The sequence below is a fragment of the Peromyscus maniculatus genome, chromosome 6 (genome assembly GCF_049852395.1).
Source record: "Peromyscus maniculatus bairdii isolate BWxNUB_F1_BW_parent chromosome 6, HU_Pman_BW_mat_3.1, whole genome shotgun sequence".
Classification (NCBI taxonomy): domain Eukaryota; kingdom Metazoa; phylum Chordata; class Mammalia; order Rodentia; family Cricetidae; genus Peromyscus; species Peromyscus maniculatus.
Genome location: NC_134857.1, coordinates 62,455,309 through 62,480,061, shown reverse-complemented (window position 1 = coordinate 62,480,061; position 24,753 = coordinate 62,455,309). Strand labels below are relative to the sequence as shown.

The 24,753-nt window shown below is 40.2% G+C and overlaps 1 protein-coding gene across 3 annotated transcripts in view; it reads left to right on the top strand.

Annotated features, from left to right (window-relative positions):
* The window catches only part of Gucy1a1 (guanylate cyclase 1 soluble subunit alpha 1), a 56,405-nt gene extending 33,268 nt beyond the window's left edge, over positions 1-23,137 (top strand). For 2 of the 3 annotated variants that reach the window (XM_006985304.4, XM_016003810.3), the window contains exons 4-9: positions 2,196-2,254; positions 4,912-5,621; positions 8,002-8,487; positions 12,792-12,935; positions 18,095-18,249; positions 20,631-23,137. In XM_006985304.4, the coding sequence (XP_006985366.1) occupies positions 2,196-2,254; positions 4,912-5,621; positions 8,002-8,487; positions 12,792-12,935; positions 18,095-18,249; positions 20,631-20,835 (1,759 nt within the window). In that variant the 3' untranslated portion in view covers positions 20,836-23,137. The remainder of the gene's footprint in view (positions 1-2,195; positions 2,255-4,911; positions 5,622-8,001; positions 8,488-12,791; positions 12,936-18,094; positions 18,250-20,630) is intronic. The other variant, XM_076574294.1, reaches the window with a different exon arrangement.
* Positions 23,138-24,753: the final 1,616 nt, after the last annotated feature.

The window sequence follows — 24,753 nt, the reverse complement described above, 5'->3', positions numbered from 1 at the left end:
CATTTGGAAATCTTTTCTTGAGGAAAAGAGAATGCCTGAGGTTCTTCCATGATGATGACCCAACAGGTGTCGTAGGATTTTCCCTCCTGCCTGCTGGAGTGTGGAGGGGCGCTGGCTCCTTCCACTTTCTTTAATTTGTGGGCATCCTCTGTGCGCTTCTGTCTGTCACTTGATTGTGGGTGCCTCACATTACTGTTTATGTTATCCTTGGTCTGCCAGCAGATGAACACATCTCAACCTTGTTTCATGCAGCATATTTCTGGGACTTACAAATCAGCAAAACACAAATAACCTATTAAGCAGTGCAGTTTCCTTGGATGAAGGGACAGAGCCCAGTTCTTACTAAAACAGTCACTGCGACCTCTCAGGGAACTGTTGCAGCCCCCTTCCTGTTCTCTTGCTAAGTGCAGGACAAACTCAGGGCTAGTGTGTGTGTGGGTGGGGGAGGGTGTATAATGAATGGGTTTACTGGCCACTCACAAGTCTTTCTGTCTGCTGTGTTTGGAAAGCAAGGGATATTTAGTTTACTGATCACTGTAAGCTGTTTGGAATGACAATGCAATGCTCTGCTCTTATCTAAGAGCAAGAGTGTCAGGAAATGCCAATGGCAGTATTAGACCAAGGAGACACACTCTTATTTTTAGGGAAAAAATTCTGCTTAAGTGAAAAAAAAAAAAAAGGAGGAAAGTAAGTATTTGATATGGTAGTGGATTAGCTAACAAAAGTTTTCTGGGTCTCCACATCTAAATTCAGTATAACAGTATAATGTTATATTATGATCTTTAGTTCTTTAGATAAAATATTTCCACCTAGTACTTTACACACTTACAATCATCATATTTCTATGGAACAAGGTGGTGCTCTGGGCAATTTTCCTTCTTGCAAATATTTCTCTCTAAAACTTCTTATATTATACCTTGTTTTATTAAAAGGCTGTTTAACATGGAGAAGTATGCCTGCATTTAAACTTGGCTCGGCTAATGGCAAGTTGAACCTTGCAATTAAATAGTTTTTTTGATACTCTTAAAGTACTTGGATAGTTAGGCAAATTGGGCATAATCAGTTACTGTTTTGGAAGTTTTCAAAAAGCAACTAGGCAAATGTATCTCACAAAGTTGTCCAGTTGATATATGAAGATGATGACATTTTATATTGCTGAACATCAGTGATCATGAAGAAAATGTTGTTCTTAAGCACAGAAAAGTAAAAAATGTGAACGATTAGTTAGGAACTATAGAAAAAAGCAGAAGATGCTGATTTAAACCTGTGACTCCAATAAATAAATAAATAAATAAATAAATAAATAAATAAATAAATAAATAAATAAATCCAACAACCCAAACAAACAGAGAGAAAAAGAACCTAAAACCCAAAGGAGAATCATATGTTTAAAGCTAATCATCTGGTAAATAAGATTTTAAAAATGCCATTTAAAAAGTTTTTTCTACAGTTAAAAGGTTTGCCCAGTTGAAATTATTTCAACCTCCTGTTGATGCCCATATGTGCTCTCATTGTTTTAAGCTTCCTTTTTCTAGAATGCAATGATGGATGAAAAAAATATAGATTTGTAACTAGTTTGTATATAAGACCAGGTATAAACCTGGAGGAATAATGTCTGAGATAATTATAAAGATTCCTAATCTCAGCAGCAAGGATTCCTAAATTTCATGTTTTAGCTTCAGAAAAAGACAATACAGCACAACAGTGCATTCTACCATTGCAGTGCAAATCTACCATTGCAGGTAGATTTTTATCTCAGTTGGATGACCAAACCCTTGAGGATTTATTAGAATCTTTTTCTTTATTTATTTTGGTGCTAGAGCTGGAACCCAGGCCCTCCATATACAAGTCAGTTCCTCTGCCATTTAAGCTTGGCTTGCCATCCTCTTCATGACCTTTACCCACTCCTGGTTACCATGCCAGGGTACATTCTCTTTCTCAATGCCCTACATAAAATGAACCACAGAGACAAATATGCTTGGTGAGGGATTATGAGACACTCCATGCTATGTATACTTTGGGGTTTTCCCACCAGGGTTTTGAGTTGTTCAGATTACTGCTTGTTTTGTATACAACAACTCAAGATTTGCTTCTGGAAAATAATTATCTCATGCTTCTATCTGTCTATTGGATATAATCTGAATTACCGGCATTCATTTATCAGTTTATAATTTAAGATACTTAATTATTTCCAGGAAATCTTCAGAAAAAGAAGACCTTGAAAAAATAATTGCAGAACAAGCAATTGCAGCAGGTAAATAAAATTGTTTAAGTATATGAAATTAGGAAGCATATCACATCCCTGAATAACTAATATTTCTCTCAACATATTTATATTTTTGCAGGTTTTTAAAATTTTATTTGTTTTTATTTTGTGTGCATTGGTGTTTTGCCATGGGTGTCAGATCTCCTGGAACTGGCATTATACACAGTTGTGAGTTGCCACATGGGTGCTGGGAATTGAACCCCTGGTCCTCTGGAAGAGCAGTCAGTGCTCTTAACTACTGAGCTATCTCTCCAGTCCCTTGTACTTATTTCTTATTGACTCCCAGTATAAAGTCTTTGAACTCTGTGTGTGATAATGCAGAGTAACCCTTCCTATACTACATATTTTTGTGTGACCTCAAACATTTCCTCTTTTTTTATTGTTTATTTGCCGAGAAGTAGATAAGCCTGTGTGGGAAGCTGATTCACAGGCATTCACATTTACAGGCTTTGGTCTTAAACCAAACTATGTCTTCCTCGTTTGTATATGAAAAACTGCTCAACAGTAAAGAGTATTTTAAAAGGTTGGAAGTAATCTTGGGAAAATGGTCTGGCAGAGTTCTCACATTAATAATCAGCTTCAGGAAAAAGATAGATGAGTGACTGCTGGTGGGCCCTTTCCGAGTATGGTGTGAAAACTGAGAGGATGCAGGCTTGTAAAAGTACTGCTTCTATGAAATATAACGTTAACTATAGCTACTTTATACTGAGCCATTCTTGGAAGATAGACGCTGTTCTAAACATAGTTCCCACAGGTCACACTGTTCCTCAAAGAGAGTAGCATTGTTTCCAACTTTACAAAAGAAAAACGTATGAAACTTCTCTGCAACTGATGGAGACCATTGCAGAAAACCATCACCAGTCAAAACATAGAGTTGTGGAGTCCACTCACAGTGGACACATCTGCAAACAAACCATAACTATCCCTAGCACTAAGGTGTTTTTCTAGCATTAAAAACCCTGCATCCTACCCTCAGCACTGCACAAACTGGGTAGAGAGGTGAATCCTGTAATCCCAACACTTAGGAGGACCAGAAACCCTAGTTTATCCTCTGATACCTAGGGAGTTAGAGGCCATTTTGGAGAAGAGGGGGCAGAAAGATGGAAAATCAAAGGACCAGGGAGTTTGCGGCGAGATTGTGTCTCCTAGTAATATAAAGTTTTGTTATGCCCAGAGCTCGGGGACCCCCCGCCCCCCCCCCCCAAAAAAAAAAAAAAAAACACCGTGGAGACCAAATCCCACATATAAAAGCAAAGAGCCTTTATTTCAAGCTCCAGAGCTTGGTCTCTCTGTCTGTCCAACACAGTGGTGAGAGCAGAGAGCCCAGAGCTCAGGTGGGGTGGGTTTTTTATCATAGCAGAGGTTGGCGTGAGGGAATTTCCAGAGTTCAGGACCCTGATTGGCTGACAATTGTCTAGGGGTATCTGTAAAACAAAAAATAGGTGTGTGCTAGACTCAAGGACATCTGACCACCTTATCTAATGGTTGGAATGTTTGTGATGCTGGGTACTTCCTCATCCCTGAGTGGATCCCTGGGTGGTATCAGCTTAAGACTTTTCCTGGATCTGGGTATTGCCTGCCAGTAAGCCTGTCACAGAAGCTGGGTCTAGGCCCCTAAGCCTATCATGGCTGCTGTGTGGTCAAGCTGTTTTGGGGCCCTCCACAGTCTCACCAACATGACTTCCAAAACATGAGCTGAATAAGGACATCACCATTGGGCCTGCCAAACTGGATGGAGAAAAGTCCATAAGGCCTCAACCTTCCACAAGAACTACATGCAAAGGAGGAATCCTCCGTGTAGGAGAAGTAGTCTCCCTGGGAGAAGAGCACACCAATTCATTATCCAATACCAAATGCTCAGCCCTGGAAACATGTATTTGAATAACATTATACAGACTGAGCAGTTGAATTTAGAAATATATATGTATATACAGATGCATTTGTGTGTGTAACAACAAATGTAACCAAGAGGTCATGAATTTGAAAGAGCAAGGTAGGGTATATGGGAGGATCTAGAGGGAAGGGAAGGAAGGAGAAAATTATGTAATTATATTATAATCTCAAAAATAAAAGAAATAATATAAAATGTAGTGCCCAGTGTATGGAGGCAAGAAGGAAGGAAGCCTGAGAAGAAGATGCTAAAGGTGAATAATACGATTCATACAAATATTCACTTAGGGAACATCACATAACAAACCATCTTGAAATCACTTCCAGACATAACAGTTTCATGTTTTAAATTCATTCTAGGTGTGACTCTTGCACTATTCAATCCTCTCTGGAACTTCAAGACCCATGCTGTGTGGTTAAGAGAAAGACAGATAGGCTTTGCCTGAAATGGAGTTTACCCTGAAGCTACAGCTCTAGTTGTTTTATAGTTAAGAAAGATAAAAATAGTGCATTCTACTCACTTAGTCATTCTTGGTTTAAAATAAACAGTTTGAAGATTGTTAATCAGAGTCACCAGAATTCTAAAAGTTTAGCTATGTTGATAAGTTGAGTGTGAGCCTTTGATTTGAGTTGGAACTCCTAAGATAGTAAAGGAAGTTAACCACAAATCAAGGGGTTGCATTTGGTAGCAGCAGTCACTCGCTCTGAGTTCTGAGTTGACACACGTGCTAGTCTACCGTGTTGTGTGCTTGCAGGAGTCCCGGTGGAGGCGCTCAAAGATTCTCTAGGTGAGGAGCTGTTCAAGATCTGTTATGAGGAAGATGAGCACATCCTGGGCGTGGTTGGCGGCACACTGAAGGACTTCCTGAACAGCTTCAGCACGCTCCTGAAGCAGAGCAGCCACTGCCAAGAGGCAGAGAAGAGGGGGCGACTGGAAGATGCCTCCATCTTATGCCTGGACAAGGACCCTGACTTCCTAAATGTTTACTACTTCTTTCCCAAGAGAACCACAGCCCTGCTTCTCCCCGGCATCATTAAAGCGGCTGCTTGGATATTGTACGAAAGCCATGTGGAGGTGTCTCTGATGCCTCCCTGCTTCAGAAGTGACTGCACCGAATTTGTGAATCAGCCCTATCTGCTCTACTCTGTCCAAGTGAAGAGCACCAAGCCTTCGCTGTCCCCAGGAAAGCCCCAGTCCTCGCTTGTCATCCCCGTTTCACTCTTCTGCAAGACCTTCCCGTTCCACTTCATGCTGGACCGGGACCTGGCCATCCTGCAGCTGGGCAATGGCATCAGAAGGCTGGTGAACAAGAGGGACTTCCAAGGGAAGCCCAACTTTGAAGAGTTCTTTGAAATTCTGACTCCCAAAATCAACCAGACATTTAGTGGCATCATGACAATGTTGAATATGCAGTTTGTCATACGAGTGAGGAGATGGGATAACTCTGTGAAGAAATCATCAAGGGTAAGAAAAATAGGATATTCTATTAAAAATGAAACCAGTTGTTTAATATTTAAGGGAAACAAATCACAAAACAAAGGAGCACATGCCATTTGGGTAACAAATCTGTCTGAAATTCTAAAGTAATTTTAGCAAATAAATGTCTTCCTATGTTCATTTTCTTGTCTACTTCATTGACTACAACTATTTATTGACTCTAGTTTGCCTCTTTAAATCCGAATGGTGGTGTGAATGTGTACTTCACATCCACAGAGTGCTTGTCTGACCTGTAGGAAGGCCTAGGGTTTGATTACCAGCATTTGATTAAACTGGACTGGTTTGTGCCACACATTTCTAATTCCATCATTCAGGAGGTAGTGGCAGGGGAATCAGAAATTCGTGGTTATCTTTGATTATATATCCAGTTCAAGGCCAGCTCACGGTAATTGACACCTTTTCTCAAAACAAGGTTTGGGGCAAGATGGCTCAGTGGGTAAGGTGCTTGCCACCAAGTCTGAATGTGAGTTCTGGAACTATGGGATGGTAGGAAAGCACAACTCCTACAAGTAGTTCCTAGACCTCTACATGTGCTGTGACATGTGTATACACACACACACACACACACACACACACACACACACACACACACAAAAGTAAAGGCATTTAAAGATAAGTTAACAAATACAAAATCACAATAGAGAACTTTATAAGCAAGTTAGAAGTGTTCACATGAAAATTTGCTTTTGAGCCCGGCAGTGGTGGCGCACGCCTTTAATCCCAGCACTCGGGAGGCAGAGGCAGGTGGATCTCTGTGAGTTTGAGGCCAGCCTGGTCTCCAAAGCGATTTCCAGGAAAGGCGCAAAGCTACACAGAGAAACCCTGTCTTGAAAAACCAAAACCAAAACCAAAAAAAAAAAAAATTTGCTTTTGATTATTATCAAATTGTTCACTTGGTTTTAGTAATAAAAATATTGTTTCATAAGAACAAAGCTGCTTGCTGCAAGAAGCAAGTAAATGAATTTTAATCAATATATAAATATGTGGATGAATAAATAGCTTGATTAATTGCCACTGAATGTGTGTGGAAAGGAGGGCACACTCTCATGGCAAAGAACATTGATAATCATTTAATCTCAGAAACAAATGTCTACTAACTGCCTGGAGAGACTATATACATGGATAAAGAGTGGTCTTGGGAACATAACCCACCCCCACAAAGCACTGACTGTTCCTTAAAGTGAAAATGGCTGTATTGCTATTTTTATATATAATATATAATTATATATAATATTATATATAATATATAATATATATATTATAATGATGAAAATGATGGCCACTATGTCAAAATACAGGAGAAGTGATATATTAGTACTTGTTTATAACAACAACAACAAATCCCTACAACTACTTTTGTCACTGAAGGACAGAATTTGGTCATCCAACCCTGTTGTTGGGCACTGGTCTATATCTATGTTTTGGAAGCTGTGGATCATTGTATTGCATGGTTATGCTTGATTTTATTTGTCCAGTCTCTCATTGATGAGCCCTTGTGTTTCTTAGACTCTGATATAGTATAAATATACATGTGTACTTGTCTATGTGCATACAAGTGAATTATGTGGCCCCAGGAGAATCCTTTGAAGCCCTACCTCTTGCAAGGCCTTCTGGATACATTTGTGGCTATAGATTGGATTGTACTTTTATGTTTTGGAGAATAGCCTTTGTTAAGAGCTGAAGGCAAAATTGAAACAGAGACATGGCTTCTCTTGTAAGACTCAGATATCTTAGGCTGAAATCCCTGGAGAAATAATCACTTCCAAAAAATGTTTCTTTATCTCGAGATAGAAACGAAAGAAATGTTCAGATACATATTTAGAGACATTTTAGCTTCAATTCCTGCCAGATGGAACAAGTAACTCATGGCAGAAGAGAAGAGAAGCTTGCTAAAATAGAAGACAAAAAAGAAAGAAAGAAAAAAAGGAATAAACCATAGTGAGAAAAGAGAGAAAAATAATGAGGGGAAAGGGCAGGATGAACAGAAATCAGGTTTTAATAGACATCACATTATGGGAGAACTGTAACTCCAGATTAACGGCATAAGAATATCAGAAGAATCCAGCAACAACAGCACCAGCATGTTGTTTCATAGGGTCTCAGAGAAAGGGGATTTTCTCTTGCTCACAGCAGCTCAAAATTTCTGTGTAGTATATTCTGGATATATTCTTTAAATTTCTGCATGAATTTTAGAACTGGCAGAAAACTGGAAGAGATTAACAATCATATTATTCTTCTATATCAGATTGGAAGCAAAACAGATTATGTCGGTATCCACTCCCTCTCTTGTTTTGGAAAGATTTGGGGAACTTGACTAATGTACTGTAATTTGTTCTTTGCTTTACAGGTTATGGATCTCAAAGGCCAAATGATCTACATTGTTGAATCCAGTGCCATCTTGTTCTTGGGATCACCCTGTGTGGACAGATTGGAAGATTTCACAGGGCGAGGGCTCTATCTGTCTGACATCCCAATTCATAATGCCCTGAGAGATGTTGTCTTGATAGGGGAACAGGCACGGGCTCAAGATGGCCTTAAGAAGAGGTTGGGGAAGCTGAAGGCCACCCTGGAGCATGCCCACCAAGCTCTGGAGGAGGAGAAGAAGAAGACAGTGGATCTTCTATGCTCTATCTTTCCCTGTGAGGTTGCTCAGCAGCTGTGGCAAGGACAAATTGTGCAAGCCAAGAAGTTCAGTAACGTCACCATGCTCTTCTCAGATATTGTAGGGTTCACTGCCATCTGCTCTCAGTGTTCACCCCTGCAGGTCATCACCATGCTCAACGCTCTCTATACTCGCTTTGACCAGCAGTGTGGAGAACTGGATGTCTACAAGGTAGGGGAGGTGGAACAAAGATGGGTTAGCAGGCAGAAGTCACCTTGGGAAGGCATAGTGTTGAGCACCTGAGTGAACTGCAATGCTGATGAATAGCTCTCTGCATTTGGGTCATGCAGGCTATATCTGGGGGTCAGGTATTGTGTGTTAATTATGTGAGTGTTCTCCAGCCAGAAATAACTCAATAAGAACCAATTGTTTCCGGAGATGTCTGCCACATTGTCTTCTAAAAATGAGCATAGAGTAGAAAGAGATTAGGCTGAATGGATGATTCTCCTGGTGAAAAACTAGGCATTAGCCATCCAGGGACCAGCCACTTAACTGTGGAAACTGAGTTAAACAAGACATAATTAAAGGTATGACTCAGAAAAGGGAAACTTTATCCTTTGTATCTTTAAAAATAAAGAAACAAAAGGTTTATACAAATTGTCCTAAAATAGATTAACTCAATGCACAGTTTGCTTGATACTTTTCATAGTCAATTTGCAGCAAATCAAAGTCACTTAAGACATTTAGTGCATCTTCATTAAAGGTAGATATACTCAGATTAAAAAGCCCTGCTTTCAGATCCCGTCCTCTCCTTTTCTTGCTTTGTGAACAGAGCAAGTCATTTCCCAATTGTAAAAGAGCAAAAGCAATAGCCCTCCCCAGCACTTACATACAAAAGAGCAAAAGCGATAGCCCTCCCCAGCACTTACATCCATGGATAATGTACTACATCCCATAACCTTTCTTGCTTTGTGAACAGGACCATCATGAAGATTTTGTAGATGTTATGTGTTTTGGTTCAGGATCCAGGATTCTTTAAGAAGTGTTGGTAATCACTTAGGTGTCTTTCTAGGTACTGCAAATACAATAACACTATTATGTCCTGGATGCCAAATGCATCATTTCTTGAAAATGAATATTATGAAAGTGGAGAGAAATGAAATTTCAAGTTCTGCCTATTTTGTTTGATGAAAAGTTTTTGCTGGTTTAAATTCTTTTGCCTCATTTTACACCGTGGCAGTAAGAATAAAACATTCATCTGCGTCTGACTCAAATCATCTGGTTAGTTTGTCCTAGCAGTTGGTAATTTCAGAGTTCAGCCCAACCAACACAAAAGAAATAAACCACTGGGAAGAAGCAAATTTTTTTATTGGAATCCATAGGCCCAGCCTTGTTTCTGAGGAGATACTAGCAGCGTCTTGTGAAATTCTTGACAGGAAATCTGCGAGGGAGTTGTGATTTTCTTGAGGGTGGGAGAGAGTAGGGAAGAGGACCTAGTATAATTACAGATAAAATAATTGGCACTGGTTCAGTTACATTTGATGGCCTCTTGTGGAATTCACTGTTGATTTCTAGTTATGTTCTCCATGGAGAATAGCTCCTTCCTCAGAACTGAGAAAAGCAAATCTTTTTTTCCATCACACAGACAGCTGTGAGTGCCGCAGAGGTACTTGTCACCCCCTGCTTTTAGTTGTGATGACTCTGTCAAGGATTCCTGAGCTATATCTCCTCCAAGAAGGAGGGTGTCCACAGAGTTCTTTGACTAACTGGCTTCAGATGGAAGCAGACAGCATACCACCGATCATCACTCCCCCAACTCTCCTTTCCACCTTTCCCTCACTTCTGATTCTGCATGGAAATAGCTGAAAATAGCTTATTAAGGGTCTATTTTTATAACATTTTCATGAATTCTTTAGGAGTTTCATGCATTATACTTTGATCATATTCATTTTCCTCGCTGAACCCCTCCTACCTGTCTACCTACCCAACCTCATGTTATCTTTCTCTCAGTTAAAACCTACCAAGGCCAGTTTGTGTTGGCCAACTACTCCTGGGAATGGGCCTGCCATGAAGTGTGCTGAATGTACCAGGTCACATCATTAAAGAAAACTGACTTTTCCTCTCCCAGCTTCAACCAAAGGCCAAAAGGTCTTTCTCAGTCGGGGCTGAAACTTCATTCCTCACCCCCTTCCTCCATGCTGGGATTTTGTCTGGGTAGAGTTTTCTCAGGATTTATGCATGCTGTTGCAATCACTGCGAGTTTATATGTGCATCCGCTCTGCTGTGTGTGTAAAAGACAGTTTCCTTCAAGTCATCTTCAACCCTGTTCTAACAATGTTTCTGTCGCCACTTCCAAGAAGATCCCCCACCTTGAGGGGAGGGATGCAATATAGACATCCAGTTTAGGGCTGAACATTCCAAAGTTTCTTGTTCTCTACACATTGACCAGTTGTGAGTCTCAATGTTAATTACCATCTATTGCAAGAAGATTCTCTGGTGAGGATTGAGAGATGTACTAATGTGTGGGCATAGCAGTATATCATTACAAGTGATTTTGATGCTACATTCATTTAGCACATGATAATAGTAGGTTTTCACCTACAAACCATGACCTCTCTAGACACAGGTTTTTGGTCCCCTTGACAGTATCAAGTACAGGTTCCATCTTTTGGAATGAGCCTTCAATCCAACTTCTTAATGTGGTTGGTTATTGCCTTAACATCCATGCCATCAGTGGCTATATCTTGCCAGGTATGCCATTAATGTAGCTCACAGTTGGGTAAAATTATTACTTTTCTTCTCAAATCGCCTTCAGAGGACCCTCTAGCACTAGCACCACGAAAGCGATTATCTTAGCATAGTATTGCTGATTATCCAGTTTTTGCTTTCATGAATAGACAATAAATACTGTTGGCCCAGTCTGAGAGGAGGTCACGTGGGGAGGAGAGGAGAGCTAGCAAATGTCCACTTCCTATATGGTCTGTTGGATGCCTAACTATTCTAGTAGACATAAAATGTGACAACAGCACAGGGAATAGGCACCTGACAGACAGTATAAGTGGGAAGTAGTGCTCCTCCTAAGTGTTGTGTTGGGGCGCTACAATGCATTTTGCATTAAGATGGGTGTTTTTTATGAACCCATTAGTGAGGAAAAGCAAGGTATTGTTGCATGTTTATGCATTATTGGGTGCAGGTGATGCAGTGAATCCAACAGACATATTCAGAGCCTTTACATTCTAGGGCGGTGTAGAAGGAGTGGTTATATATAAAATTCCAACCTGGGGAAGGAACATAGAGCTGATTAAGGAGTAGAACTGAGGATGCTAAAAGATCCTAGCTCTACACAAGGCTTAAAACAGACATTTCTAATAGGTGATGTTTTAAAGATGTAAATGATAAGCGAACAGGTCTCTGCTGTTTGTTCTAGGTAAATGGAGAATAAGAGAGACTATGCTTAGTGTGGATGAGTGATAGTGGAACTTCAGTGACATGAGAAAGAGGTACAATGAGAAGATGGCATCATACCTTATCAAAGACAAGTTCAGAGCTACTCTGGAGGCATCCCAAGCATTACTGTAGCTTTTCCATTGATGATAGAAATTATTTGAAGTAGCTCATGATGTTTGTCCCTCCTTCCCTTTGCTCTCTTCTTACTTTTGTAATTCAAAATGGACTCTGTAGATGAGAATAGCATAATGTAAGGACAGGACAAGTTCAACCACAGGGAGTAGAAGAATTATATATGCATTTAAATTGATAAAGTAACACTTAGCTCTCTGTAGCTATTCACAGACAAAGTTGCTTGTGGAAACAACAATGAAAATGATGCTAAGCATAGTTCAAATTTAAACAACAGTTTGTTTTCTGATAGCTTTGTGAGTGCCATTGTTTTTATTCCCCATCTTGACAATTTGGTTTCTGTCTATCCTTTGTGGTTAATACACATGAGTGCCCTTAATAATTGCTGAAATTCCCAGAAATCCTTAAAAAAAAAAAACCCTCTATCTCTTTTGCTTTTATGGCTACTAGAGTCTCAGTTTTACATCACACGTTTTTATTGCATTCATATGACATTATTGGGGGAGGATGAATTCATGTGAAATGTAGTTTTATGATGGGAAATTGATCCCACTATCAAAATTTAGTAGAAATTCAAACTATGAGCTGAAGAAATGCCTCAGCCATTAAAAGCTCTTCTTGTGCTTCCAGAGGACATGAGTTTAGTTCTGAGCACCCACACAGGGCATCTCATAACAGCCTGTAACTCCAGCTCCGGGAAATCCAATGCCCTCTTCTGACATCTGTAGGCACCCCCTACACACACACACACACACACACACACACACACACACACACACACACACACACACGGCTTACAAACATACATATACATAAATAAATATATGATAATGAATAAAAATGAAATCTAAAAAATCTAAAGAACAAATCTATTTGTTGTATAAAAGCCATTTTATATAGTTTTTGCTGTTGCTTGTTTGTTTTTATTTATAATGGACACATTGTATTTTATCTAGGTGGAGACCATTGGGGATGCATACTGTGTGGCAGGGGGATTGCACAGGGAGAGTGAAACCCATGCTGTCCAGATAGCACTGATGGCCCTGAAGATGATGGAACTCTCCAATGAGGTTATGTCTCCCCACGGAGAACCCATCAAGGTAAGCCAGTGACAAGTTGCATGTTAGTGGGTTGTCAAAAACCTGGTGCATCGACCAGGGCTTGGTTTTAAAGAGGAGAAAGTCTTGTCAAATCTGTTAGGTGAGGGGGACAAAAATCACCATAGGCTGTCACATGGCCTTTACGATCATCGAGATAAGTGAAAATGCCATTTGCAAGCTGGTTTTTCAGTCTCCTAAAATCTACAGCAGACCAGTGCTTTCTTTGCCTGTGGTTTGGTATCATATGCCAGACCTACATCACTGCAGCTTTGGCAGAAAACCATTCAGGGCAGAAAGTTGCTTCTTATGCTCATTGCTGAAAGACAGACTGAAACCTGCTGGAAATTGAAGCAGTGTTACTACTGTTGCAAGATATGAGACTGGTAAACGGGCCCTCTACTAAGCATGTCATACGGTCACAAAGCTCCCACAACCGTACTCACCACTGGAAGTACAAGGGACACAGTCTCTGTGGAAAGCTGACCTTCCAAAGCCAATGCATCCATCCAGCTTTATGCATCTAGAAAGCGCCAGGTAGTTTAGAAAATGAAGTATTTGTTTTTCAGCAATGGCAGAGGATATCGCCTTAGAAAATTGGCTGTGGAAAGGCTATTCTAACTGTATAGCAGTTCGTTCAGTTGTTCATTGGGTATGGTTAATTTCACTGCTTGGAATTTTTTTTGTAGGTTCTTTATAAGAAAGGGTTTTTTTGTTTTGTTTTGTTTTTGTTTTTTTGTTTTTTGTTTTTCGAGACAGGGTTTCTCTGTGTAGCTTTGTGCCTTTCCTGGAACTCGCTTTGGAGACCAGGCTGGCCTCGAACTCACAGAGATCTGCCTGGCTCTGCCTCCCGAGTGCTAGGATTAAAGGCGTGTGCCACCACCGCCCGGCTATAAGAAAGTTTTAATAAAAACATAAAACTGAAAGAATATTGACTATGGAGCCAACAGTATTCTCTAGGCATGTGACACTGTAAGAATTCTAGAGGAGACAGATTCAGAATAATGTACTATTGCAAAAAAGAAAATGAAAACAAAATGCCAGGTGTTGATTCAATAGATAAAACCTGAAGGGATCATAGGAGTTGTCTTATAGCAAATTTACTATTTAATCTTAACATTCTTTACTTGATGACTTTTCAGCGATGAACCCTAAAAATAATATAGAATTCTATCCATTCAACTTTCAGTATCTAATTTCAAGAAAGAAGAAAAATGTGAAAGTAAAGCTATAGTAAAGACAAGTTTAGCCTTAGCCTTCTGTCACCTAGAGAAGCCATGTGTCTAAGCCTTCCCAACATTTTCAAATTCATTTGTCAGCTCACTCTTATATTGCTGTATCCTATACTTGCCAACATTTACTAGTATAAATTCACAGACATTTGTTGTATACTGATTTTGTACATCATGAGTTTGAATAAGTTATAAGAAGGCTGCCAAGTTTTAGGTGCAAAATATCTGGGACTCTTCGCTAAGAATAACCAAGTAGAAGGGGATGTATGGAAAAGTGAGGGTTGTACTGTGTGAACAGGAAGATCCATTCAAAAATAGCAGCTTTACCCATCTGCTGGGTAGGATGATAGAAATTCTGGTATTGGCTGCTATTGTCTACTCACATTCTACATGCTCCAGCATGGTGGGCTAAGAGTAATCATATTTTTCCCATGGTGGCAAACATCCTAGTGAATGACTGGAAGATATTGTGTGGCCTTTTATGACTTAACTTTCCACAGCACACAGAGGCATTCCCACCTATTCTATTGTTCAGAGCAATCACTTCTCTGCTCAGGGAAGGGAGCACAGACCCCAAATCTGAAGCAGATGACTATGGGATACTCTGCAGCTGTGCTTTAAAAGCTTCAAGGCATCTCACGTTAGATCTCGTCTCTATACTAGCATTTTTAGAGAAGAAATGTGTTTTTCTTTTCCAATATTTTGGTAAGAGAGTTCACAACATCACAGTAGATATTAAAAACATCTAGATTATTAGCAATAAGGCCACAATTGCTTCATGAATTATTTTTATATGTCAGATCCATATCGGGAGATTAAGGGTAGGGTTTTTGTTAGTTGTCTCAATGTCGTTGTTCTTATTTTTGTGGCTAGGAGAATTATTTATAGTTAGCCTTAAAGATAATTACCAGGGTAATAACAGGGTAGCCTTAGTGACCTGTGAAGTGGGACATTAAATAGGTCTTTCAATGTCTATTCGTGGGCAGTCCTGTGAAATACTTGATGGAATTAGGGAGTCACAGTGAACCAAACAAAGCTGAGTGGGGAGTGTTTTTAACAGACAGAAAAATGTGAGTATGTATGAAGAGATGCACATTGTGATTTAGACATCACCTCATTTAATTTGGTAGACAACATTTGAACACTGGCCCAGGTCCCTGGGAGTTTGGATTTGGAGTCTTGGATTCAGCAATCAGACTTCCCTTACTTCTCATCTGGTTTCCTCATGAAGAAGTAAAAACTATTCCCCTGGTGTTTTTTGTTTTTGTTTGTTTTTGAATTTGTTTGTTTTTCTTTCTAACTCTGTGCTGCTCTCTAGTGCAGTCACGGGTTGGTATCAGCCATGAACTTCCTCCTCCTCACTGTGTCCTCATTCATCCTCACTCACTGAGGAAAACTGTGAGTGGACTATGGGTAGAGAACGGAGGAAAGTCAATATGTGTCAGGAAAGAGGGAAATCCCCATCTGGAACCTTCCTTGCCTACGCGGCCAGGAGATGAAAATAAGCCACGCCAAAACAATCCTCCAACCAAGGGCTTCCCTATTATAAGGTTCCCTTCAAGAGTTACTGAGGTCTCCCATGGGGAGTCAGCAGAGCCCAGCTCATGGGATATCTCAATAACTCTTGAATGTGGGGATGCCGGGTGGCTTGGGAAGGAGGGCTGGGTGGTGGGAGGAGGGAAAAGGGGGGGCTGTGGATAGCATGAGGGGTGAGTAGAAAATTTCTTAATAAAGAAAAATAAAATAAAGTAGGAAAAAAGAGTTACTGAGAGATGAAATTCTCTTTGCCTTTCATTATTTCACTCACTTTTCCCAATGGAAAGAATCCATTCAGACATGCTGCTCATCTTACGTTATGGATGAACTTTTGTTCTTGAATTTGGGGTAAATATAAGATTGAGGACTGGAGAAGGAGAGGGAAGGAGGGCTATGTGAGAGGAACATGTGAGGCTCTGGCCATATCTGTGAGGAGAATACACTTACATATTATTTATGAAATAAAACCATAAAATGTTATGGTAAACTTATCATCTAAAAAATCCTAATATCAATATACAGAGAGAACCTGGAGCAAGGGACTGTGCCCAAGAGAACACAGCCTCCTTAATACAGTTGTGTTAAGGTTGTATTTATGGCTGATTCAATTGTACAGTTGTTAGGTATGCAAAACCATACTATCCTAAGGATGAAAAAAAACCTAGGTACAGCAGACAGCTAGCTTCTAAGTGTAGACTTCTGGCTTTAAGAATCATGCACCTCTCTGTTTTGTAGATGAAGAAATAAGCAGGGGAAAAAAGGGTAGAGAAAGCAGATCTTCAGAGGGCTGCTCTCCTAATGTTCTGGTCTGAAAATGATAAATAATTGGTGCTATGACGTCTTGAAAGATTCTAGGACATTTCTACCAAATGCCCAAAGTTAGCTGTAAAACTAAGAAAAACTTGAGCTGGAAAGATGGGTCAGCAGATATGTGAAGACATTGGGAAAGCTTCGTGAGTTCTCTGCTCAGCAAAGGCAGGAGGAGAGAACCCACTCTACAGAGTTGCTCTGACCTCCACAACTTGCTGTACCACACTCCCTTCCCATCACATTTTCTTTGAGGCAGAATTTCTTTGTGTAGCCCTGGTTGTCCTGGCACTCACTGTGTAAATCAGACTGGTCTCAAACCACAGAGTTCTACCTGCCTCTGCTCTGCCTCTGCCTCTGCCTCCAGAGAGTTGGCATTGAAGGCAGGAGCCACCACACCTGAAGAATAAATACATGTTTAAAAATAAAACATAAGTCTTTTAATTGCAAGCAATATATCAGATAACCGAGTCTTTGGCCTTTTTTTTTTTTAGAGGACATATAGCTAATAAAACTTTTCAAGTGACCAGCTAGATACAGAATCTGAAAATGATGAGCATAGTATGATATTGTTATCATCTGTTACATGCTTGTAGCAGTCAGTTAAGAATGTGGGTACCCTCTCACTTCATCAAGGACCTCCATCTTTTAGAGTAGCCCATTTAAAAGTATATCATCCCAATTACAGTATTTGGAGGTGGAGGCAAGATTCAAAACTGTCCTCTGCTATATAGCCAGTTCATGCACAGCCTGGACCATGTGAGACTTGGGCTCAAAATAAAGAGAAAATATTTCATCCAAAGGCTCCTCTGACCGTTCATAATTTCTAAGCTCCATTACAGACTGTGTCTTCCATTTAGATATTGCCTTAAGTTTCATGTTGTGGGAATCTGGATTTTAGGTTCCTGAGTCTAGACTGTATAGATTGTAACTACAGGGATCTGGGTCCCTGACACTCTATAATTTTCTCTATCCTCTGTCATTTCCACTTCAATATTATAATTCCTTTTCCTCAGCTGCTAATCATTTAAATAAAGGACTAGTGTTTGGCATAAAATTACTGTAAAACAAAATGTTTTGTTTTAGATCCCATCGCTTTTTATTTTGAAATTGGAGTCTGACTAGCTTGCCCAAGCTTAGCTGAAACTCCAGAATTCAGAGTTCATCCTGCTTTAGCCTTTTGAGTATCCGGAGCTACAGGTGGCCCTCCTTTGTCCTTGTTTCAAGAGTTTCCTGCTACAGTCTAAAAAGAATGTCTTTCTCTCATTTAAAGGACAGAGCAGCTTTGTGTGAGATATCCACAGGTTCTTTGTTATTCTGCTGAAGCGATCCTGGGAGGCTGGAGAACAAGTTTATTCCAGATGTTTAAGACAGGTGCCATAAAACCAAACACCCAAAGAGCAGAGTTACCGGGTGTGACAGCTGACTCTGCCCTGGGAATGCTGCTTTGCATGAGCCTTAGAGGTGACTCGCTGGAAGATGGGAATGTGGTGGAGTTAGTCACAGAGGTTAGAAACATCTAGACAAGACAGTCAAACAATCCTGACAAGCGGGAAGTGACCTGGAGCGCTGCTATTTTGCTTTCAGATGCGAATTGGACTGCATTCTGGGTCAGTGTTTGCTGGAGTTGTTGGCGTAAAAATGCCCCGCTACTGCCTATTTGGAAACAATGTCACTCTGGCTAACAAATTTGAGTCCTGCAGTGTGCCCCGGAAAATCAATGTCAGCCCCACAACATACAGGTACCAATGGCATGGTTTCCACTTTGACGCGGTTGTCCTTTTTAATCTGTCTCCAACACCTGTTTTACTTGCACTGGAAATCTTACAGGAAAATGAAATGAAATCACTTTTAGAATTCTTACTTTAACTTGTTTTAAGGCTTTCACTACCCTTGGGAGATAATTTCAGCATTAATTCTTAGCGGATATCACATCTTATTCCGTAATTTTTCATTCAAAATGTCTGTTTACCTTCCTAGTATGCCAGTGGGTATGCTAACACCAACTGGTACCCGGCAGTACAGTTCCAGCAGGAGCTACCCAGAGTTAACAGAATCACAACATTTTATAGGAGTCAGTGCTCAACAAAACTGACTAAGATCAGACACCAGTCACACCCTAGGAGTGCTCGGACGGGAGCACTTTGGGACAGATAATATGAGGGTTTCCCTGACCCCTTCAAGTTAGCCCTTCTAGACTTAAATCAGATTCAGGTAAGTATTGCCCAAGCAATCCTGGATGCCTTATTTGTGAAGAAGACAAATCAGAATCAGCCAAATGAAAAAGCATAGAGGGTGAGGCCTGACTAGGGTCCAAATGCTTCTCCTCATGTAATCCGGACAGATACATTACTGGCTCTTGCCACACCAGTGGAGTCATAACCAGGAGGCTCTGCTCTTTCAAGGGTTAATGCCTGCATTCCCGGCTTTCTTTATTGAGGGAGAATGGACTGTCTCATGGGCTGTGGTTAATAAAACACAGTTTCCAGTCTGCTACCCCAGCTCTCTACTAACCTGGAAGATGTTTCTGGAAGCCTGTCCCCACTCTGAGTCATCTCATTAACATAAACCAGGTGGGATCCAAAGGGTTCATAAAAAACAACAGCAACTCTGTAATTCAGGAAATTTCCCAGGGTTTGAGGGTCACTCCTGACAACCAAGAACAAGGGGTAAATCCCCTGCTTCAGAACCATAGGGACAAAAGGGTGATCAGCAAAGGAAACCTGCCAGGTCATTAAACAATTTCAGTCTGTATTCTTGAGGACCAGCAGCAAATGGTGACATTGTAACGCAGAAGCCAAGTGTCAAGACCAAAAGGAACTCTTAGTGTGAGTGGTGAGCTGTGGCACAGGCCTCAAATGCCAGCTGATTAGGAGGCTGAAGCAGGGTGAGATCAAGTTCAAGGCTAGTTTGAGCTACAGTGAGTTCAAAGCTAGCCTGGGAAATTTACAAGACTGTCTCAAAATGGAAACATAAAGGAGGAGTCTGGAGAGGTGATTCAGCAGTTAAGAGCAGTTACTGCTCATCCAGAGGACTCAGGTTCAGTACCTAGCACCCACAAGGTAGCTTATTACCTTTTGTAACTCCAGATGATCCAGCACCCTCTTTTGGCCTCAAGGAGAACCAGGCACATACACAATGTATCATACATGGAGACAAAACACCCATGCACATAAAATATGAATAAAGGGAAACCCCAAAGTAACAGAAAGTGTTCCAGATCCCTAAAGATCACAAGAATATCGTACTATTTAATCTTATAAAAACATAAAAGCTCCCATATCGCCAAATCGGTCTCTTGCTGTTCCCTTATATTTATGCTCCTTTATACAAACAGATACCAAACAGGAAGTAGAGTTCCAACATGTGCTAGTGAAGCTCCTTTGTGGGCTGGAGACTTTCCTCCATTGACACTGTGCTCACCCAGCCCTGGTGTTGAAGCCCTGATGTTGGGTGAGTCCCCACCACTGTATAAACGAAGAGTGGTGTGCGTGCCTGCCTGTAATCCCAGTGCTTAGAAGATGGTGTCGGGAGGTTCAGAAGTCCAAAGTTGGAAGCCAAACCGGGATACATGAAGCCCTGTCTCTAATAAGTCCTCCCACCCAAGAGCGCACTTTAGACCTACCTTTATGGAACTAATTTCTAAAATCCACTAATATTTCAAAAAGTAATTTTCATATCATTTTTATCATTTTCCCTTTTTTTCACAGCTTCTTGTCATGTTTTCCTCTCAATTGCAAGTAAATGGACAGTTATTTATCATTTTAACTTAGGAAACCCTTTTCAATCACTTTAAAATGATATGTTTGCTATTATTAAAACTTAGAGTTTGTGTTTATGAATTCATTGTTATATAAATCACATCATCCCCAATATTATATAATTAACTTTCCTTTTAGTGTGAGTCAAATGTGTGAGTAAGCAGAATTTCTATTATTTTGGTTCTTTGTAGCATTTTTTATGTGTGTGGGGGACTGTCTATTGACTCATGGGAATCCTTTTGTCAATCATACCTAATATGACTACTGTAGTAATATCTGTTTACTTCTGTTGTCTTCTTGTCCTGAATTGCCAAATGTTTCTGTCGGCATTAACTTTTTATTTTATTTTAATTTTTTTTCAGGTTACTCAAAGACTGCCCTGGTTTTGTATTCACCCCGAGATCAAGGGAGGAGCTTCCACCCAACTTCCCTAGTGACATTCCTGGAATCTGTCATTTTCTGGACGCTTATCATCAACAAGGGCCTAGTTCTCAGCCGTGGTTCCAGCAGAGAGAGGAGGAGGATGGGAATGCCAACTTCTTAGGCAAAGCGTCAGGAGTAGATTAGTGAGTCCCATGCTTCTCTGTTTGACTCCGCTGAGGACTTGCAGAACCTCTGGAATGACTTTAGGATTACAGAAGATGGAAAGCAGTGTTAAAGGTTCAGGACAAAGTCCTTGTCTCCTCTGCCTCCCGTTTAACATGACACACACACACACACACACACACACACACACACACACACAAATATTCACTTCAACTCTTCAACCTTCTTCTATTTAAGAAACAAACAAACCTCAAAAGTGACTTTTGGGGACATGGTTTTGTTCTAGAACAATCACTACCTGCACTCAAAATCCAGCACATTGTACATATCCCAGGCAATTGTAGTCAAGTGCAACTGTATAAAGCAATGGATTCTTCTGCAGCCTGTGCCCAGTGCAACGCTGTGTTTATTAAAGTGTGTTTGTGATAGTGTCGCCTTTAAAGTCTCTGAGTAGAAATGACAGTGTTTAATTCTATAAGAGCTTCTGGACTTTCAGCTCTGCCTCTGAATAGATCTCCTCATTTAACCACAGTGTATGTAACACAATAGGCCCGCCCCTTCCTTTCAGCTATATCTTTGTGTATGTGTGTATTTGCGTATGTCTTTTCTTTTCTTTTCTTTCCCCTCTTTTCCTTCCCTCCTTCTTTTCCTTCCTTCCTTCCTTCCCTTCCTTTCTTCCTTCCTTTCCCTCCTTTCTTCCTTTCCTTCCTTCCTTCTTTCCTTCCTTCCTTCCTTCTTTCCTTCCTTCCTTCTTTCTTTTTTTAGAAAATAAGCAATTAGACATTAGATTAAAATGTAGTATGAAATAGTTCTACAATTATTAAAGAATATTTTCATGTTTGACACTAAAAATATTCTCCGTAACACAATATATCATAAAACAAACGCTTTTTTTTGTTTTGATTCCATATGTGATAAAGTCTGTTTTACTTACTAATGAAAATTTACTTCCTATTAATCCATGTAAAAGATACTAACAGCAAACATTTCAGAATAAAAAGACTTACAGCCGGAGTTAAAATATAATACTATTCTAATTCAGTTAAAGCAATGTGACATGCGATTGAAGTTTGCATACCGAGAGTCTGCAGTAGAGCACAGTGGTGAAGTGTTCTCACACACACATGTCCAAATGATCCTCTACTGCCATGTTGAGCCATAAATCCCAAGGGGAAAAGTTTTAGCTTCGAAGTAGAGAATGGGTCTTATTTTAATCTTTTTTTGATAGCTTCTTAAATATTTCTGCTGACCATTTTAGAGTATGTGTTAAGAATCAAGTTTTGTATTATTTGGTGTATATCTGTGAAGTGTTTATTCTAGTTAAAATATCTTAATGGCATTTTCTAAAGAAAGCACTAATACCAATGGAGGAACCCTTGTGTGGTTTCATTGTGGGAATTTGTATATGTTTTTCTGGAGTCTGAACTAATTTCCTGCCCCTCCCATGCCTTTCTTCCCCTCTCATTGCACATGGATGTGTGATTCTGGGGACTGAACACAGAGCTTGTGCATGCTAGGCAAGTGCTCTGTTCCTGAGTGACTCCATCACCATGGAGCTTAGATTTTATTGCTAATGATGTCAGTTTATATTCTCCCCACTGTTAAGTCCCAGTGTTCAATTTGGTAAAAGGATATGACTTTAAAACAGATGCACAGTTGGGTTTTTGAACTGGTATTAGCAGCACTATAGATGTTCTGATTTTTTGTGAAAGGATTTGAAAAGAAAATCAGTTTAAAAGTCCTTTACTACCTCCACTAGTCTCCAGGCATCGGGAGTAATAGTCATCACTTGCCTGGCTCTAGTTTCCCAGGGGTACGATAAAGCACTCCAGTGGATTTCTTTAAAGGTTGGTAGTGTCTTATTAAACACTCACTCATTTGCTCTTTCTGGAATTAAAATTCATTACAAGGAAAGTAATAGGAATTACAGGCAATTAGAAGCATCAAACAGGACATCGTTCTCATCACCTGTGTATTTAGGAAGTTGCTATGTTAGTAATAATCTGATTCAGAGCTTGTACATTAATTAGAATTCCACACTGCCTTTTAGGGATGGAGATAGAGCTCAGCGGCAGAGCAACCGCCTAGCATGTATGCTGTCCTGAGTTCCAACCCAAGCGGTGGGAAGAAACTCTGTGTCTCTCTCATGTGCATATGACATACAATCACTCTCACCTCTGCCACCTGTGTACACCTGGAGCAAATGGAGGGGTTTACTGTATATAATCCAAGTAAAAGATGTATGGAAGCTCCATGTATGATTCCTGTAACTTTTCTATTATTTTGGCATTTTATCTAAATAAAAATTATCTATGAAAAATTATTTTCCTGAAGCAACTCTCTCTTAGAGGTTCCCTAGACCTGCTTGTGAGGAGCCATTAACTGCAGAAAAAGAAAAGCCATTGCCTTCTGCCTCTGCAACAGTGTTAAAACCATGAGACAAGGGGCATGCTAAGCCTTAAAGAATGTGGATGAGAGATGATGTGTGTTTTTCAAAGACTGTTTCAGGAAACGCGTGGATGACAATGAATATTCGTGTGCACAGGTGACTGCATGAACGGTTGCTTCTATCTTAGTGGAAAACAGTTCATGTTATTCCTGGGGGATTTTGCCAGAAGAATGAACAAAATAACTGAGTCAATGAAGTGCTGCTGGCAAGTGTGATAATGTCTGTTCAATCTCAAGATTGGAACCAAGTGTTTGTGTCATAGCTGGGAAGTGACAGGGAGTAAAAAGAGGAAAGGGAAGGGAATCACTACCCTCTCAGGCATGCCTTCAATTGCTAACAGATCTCCCACTACCCCCCATCTGTTGATGTTGTCACCACCTGCCAAGAGTGCCGAGCTGGGAAAGAAACCTTTAACACACAGGCCTTTGGGGAACAGTCACACGGCTTTAAACTACTGCAACTTCCTACTGTTCATTGAACTGTGAAACAGATGTAACTTCAACTATTCACACACTTTGGTGATAACACCCTTTATGGGAGTTGGACAGTGACATAGAGAATTAAATGGTGGAGGGACCAACACAGGGTACCTGTGAGGGCTGCAGAGGCAGTCATTAGCATCTTCCCCCAAACAGAAACTACTGGGCAGAGATGAGGGGAAGGGCAATCCACTTGACCCGGTACAAGCAAACAGCTGGGGAGGCTTTAGCTCACTTTATTATGAAAAAAAAAAAAATACCAACCAGTCACTTCCAACCATGATTTATAGTGTCAGAACATAACGTACAGCCTTTGGCTGGGAGGCTTTTCCGGTCCTGGAAAGTCTTTGTGTCTTTTAGAGAGATGGGGAAGAATCACACTTGCCGTAGAAGCAATCAGTCCCTTGTAGGCCTTGTTGTATCCAGTTTCCTTCTCTTAGAAAGTCAGCATCTGGCTTCGTGATGGTGGTGTTCCCTTTATTACACCAATGATGTGACTCATTTGATATTTTGATCTGAGACCACTTCAAATGCTGTGCATGTTATTAATCTTTGTATTTCCTAGCCACATGGACATCTATTGTGAGCAGTCCACATGGCCCACATAACTTTTGCTTAAATCTTTATTTACTTGTTCATGTCCAGTTCTTCAAATTTGATGTTCCTATAAGAAAGTAGAAAAGCCTTCATAAATGGACAGATTTTTTTTTTAATTCAAAAACTTAAGTAAAAGGGAAAATGTGATAATCTCAAAACCACATTTCTTCCATTATCAGGGCAGATTCGTTGCCATCATAATTAAATTACTTTCATGATGAGTTACTGTGTTAGTCTTAAATATAGCAGTTAAAATCAATACAAAATTTAAATGGCAGATGTAAGACTTAATCTAAGATATTCCTTAAAAAGACCGCAGAGAGAAGTGTTTTCAAGCTTTTAAATTTTTTTAAACACATGATGCCAGAAAAAGAGATTGTAAGCGAATCTCACGGAGTTTGAAGAAAATTGCTT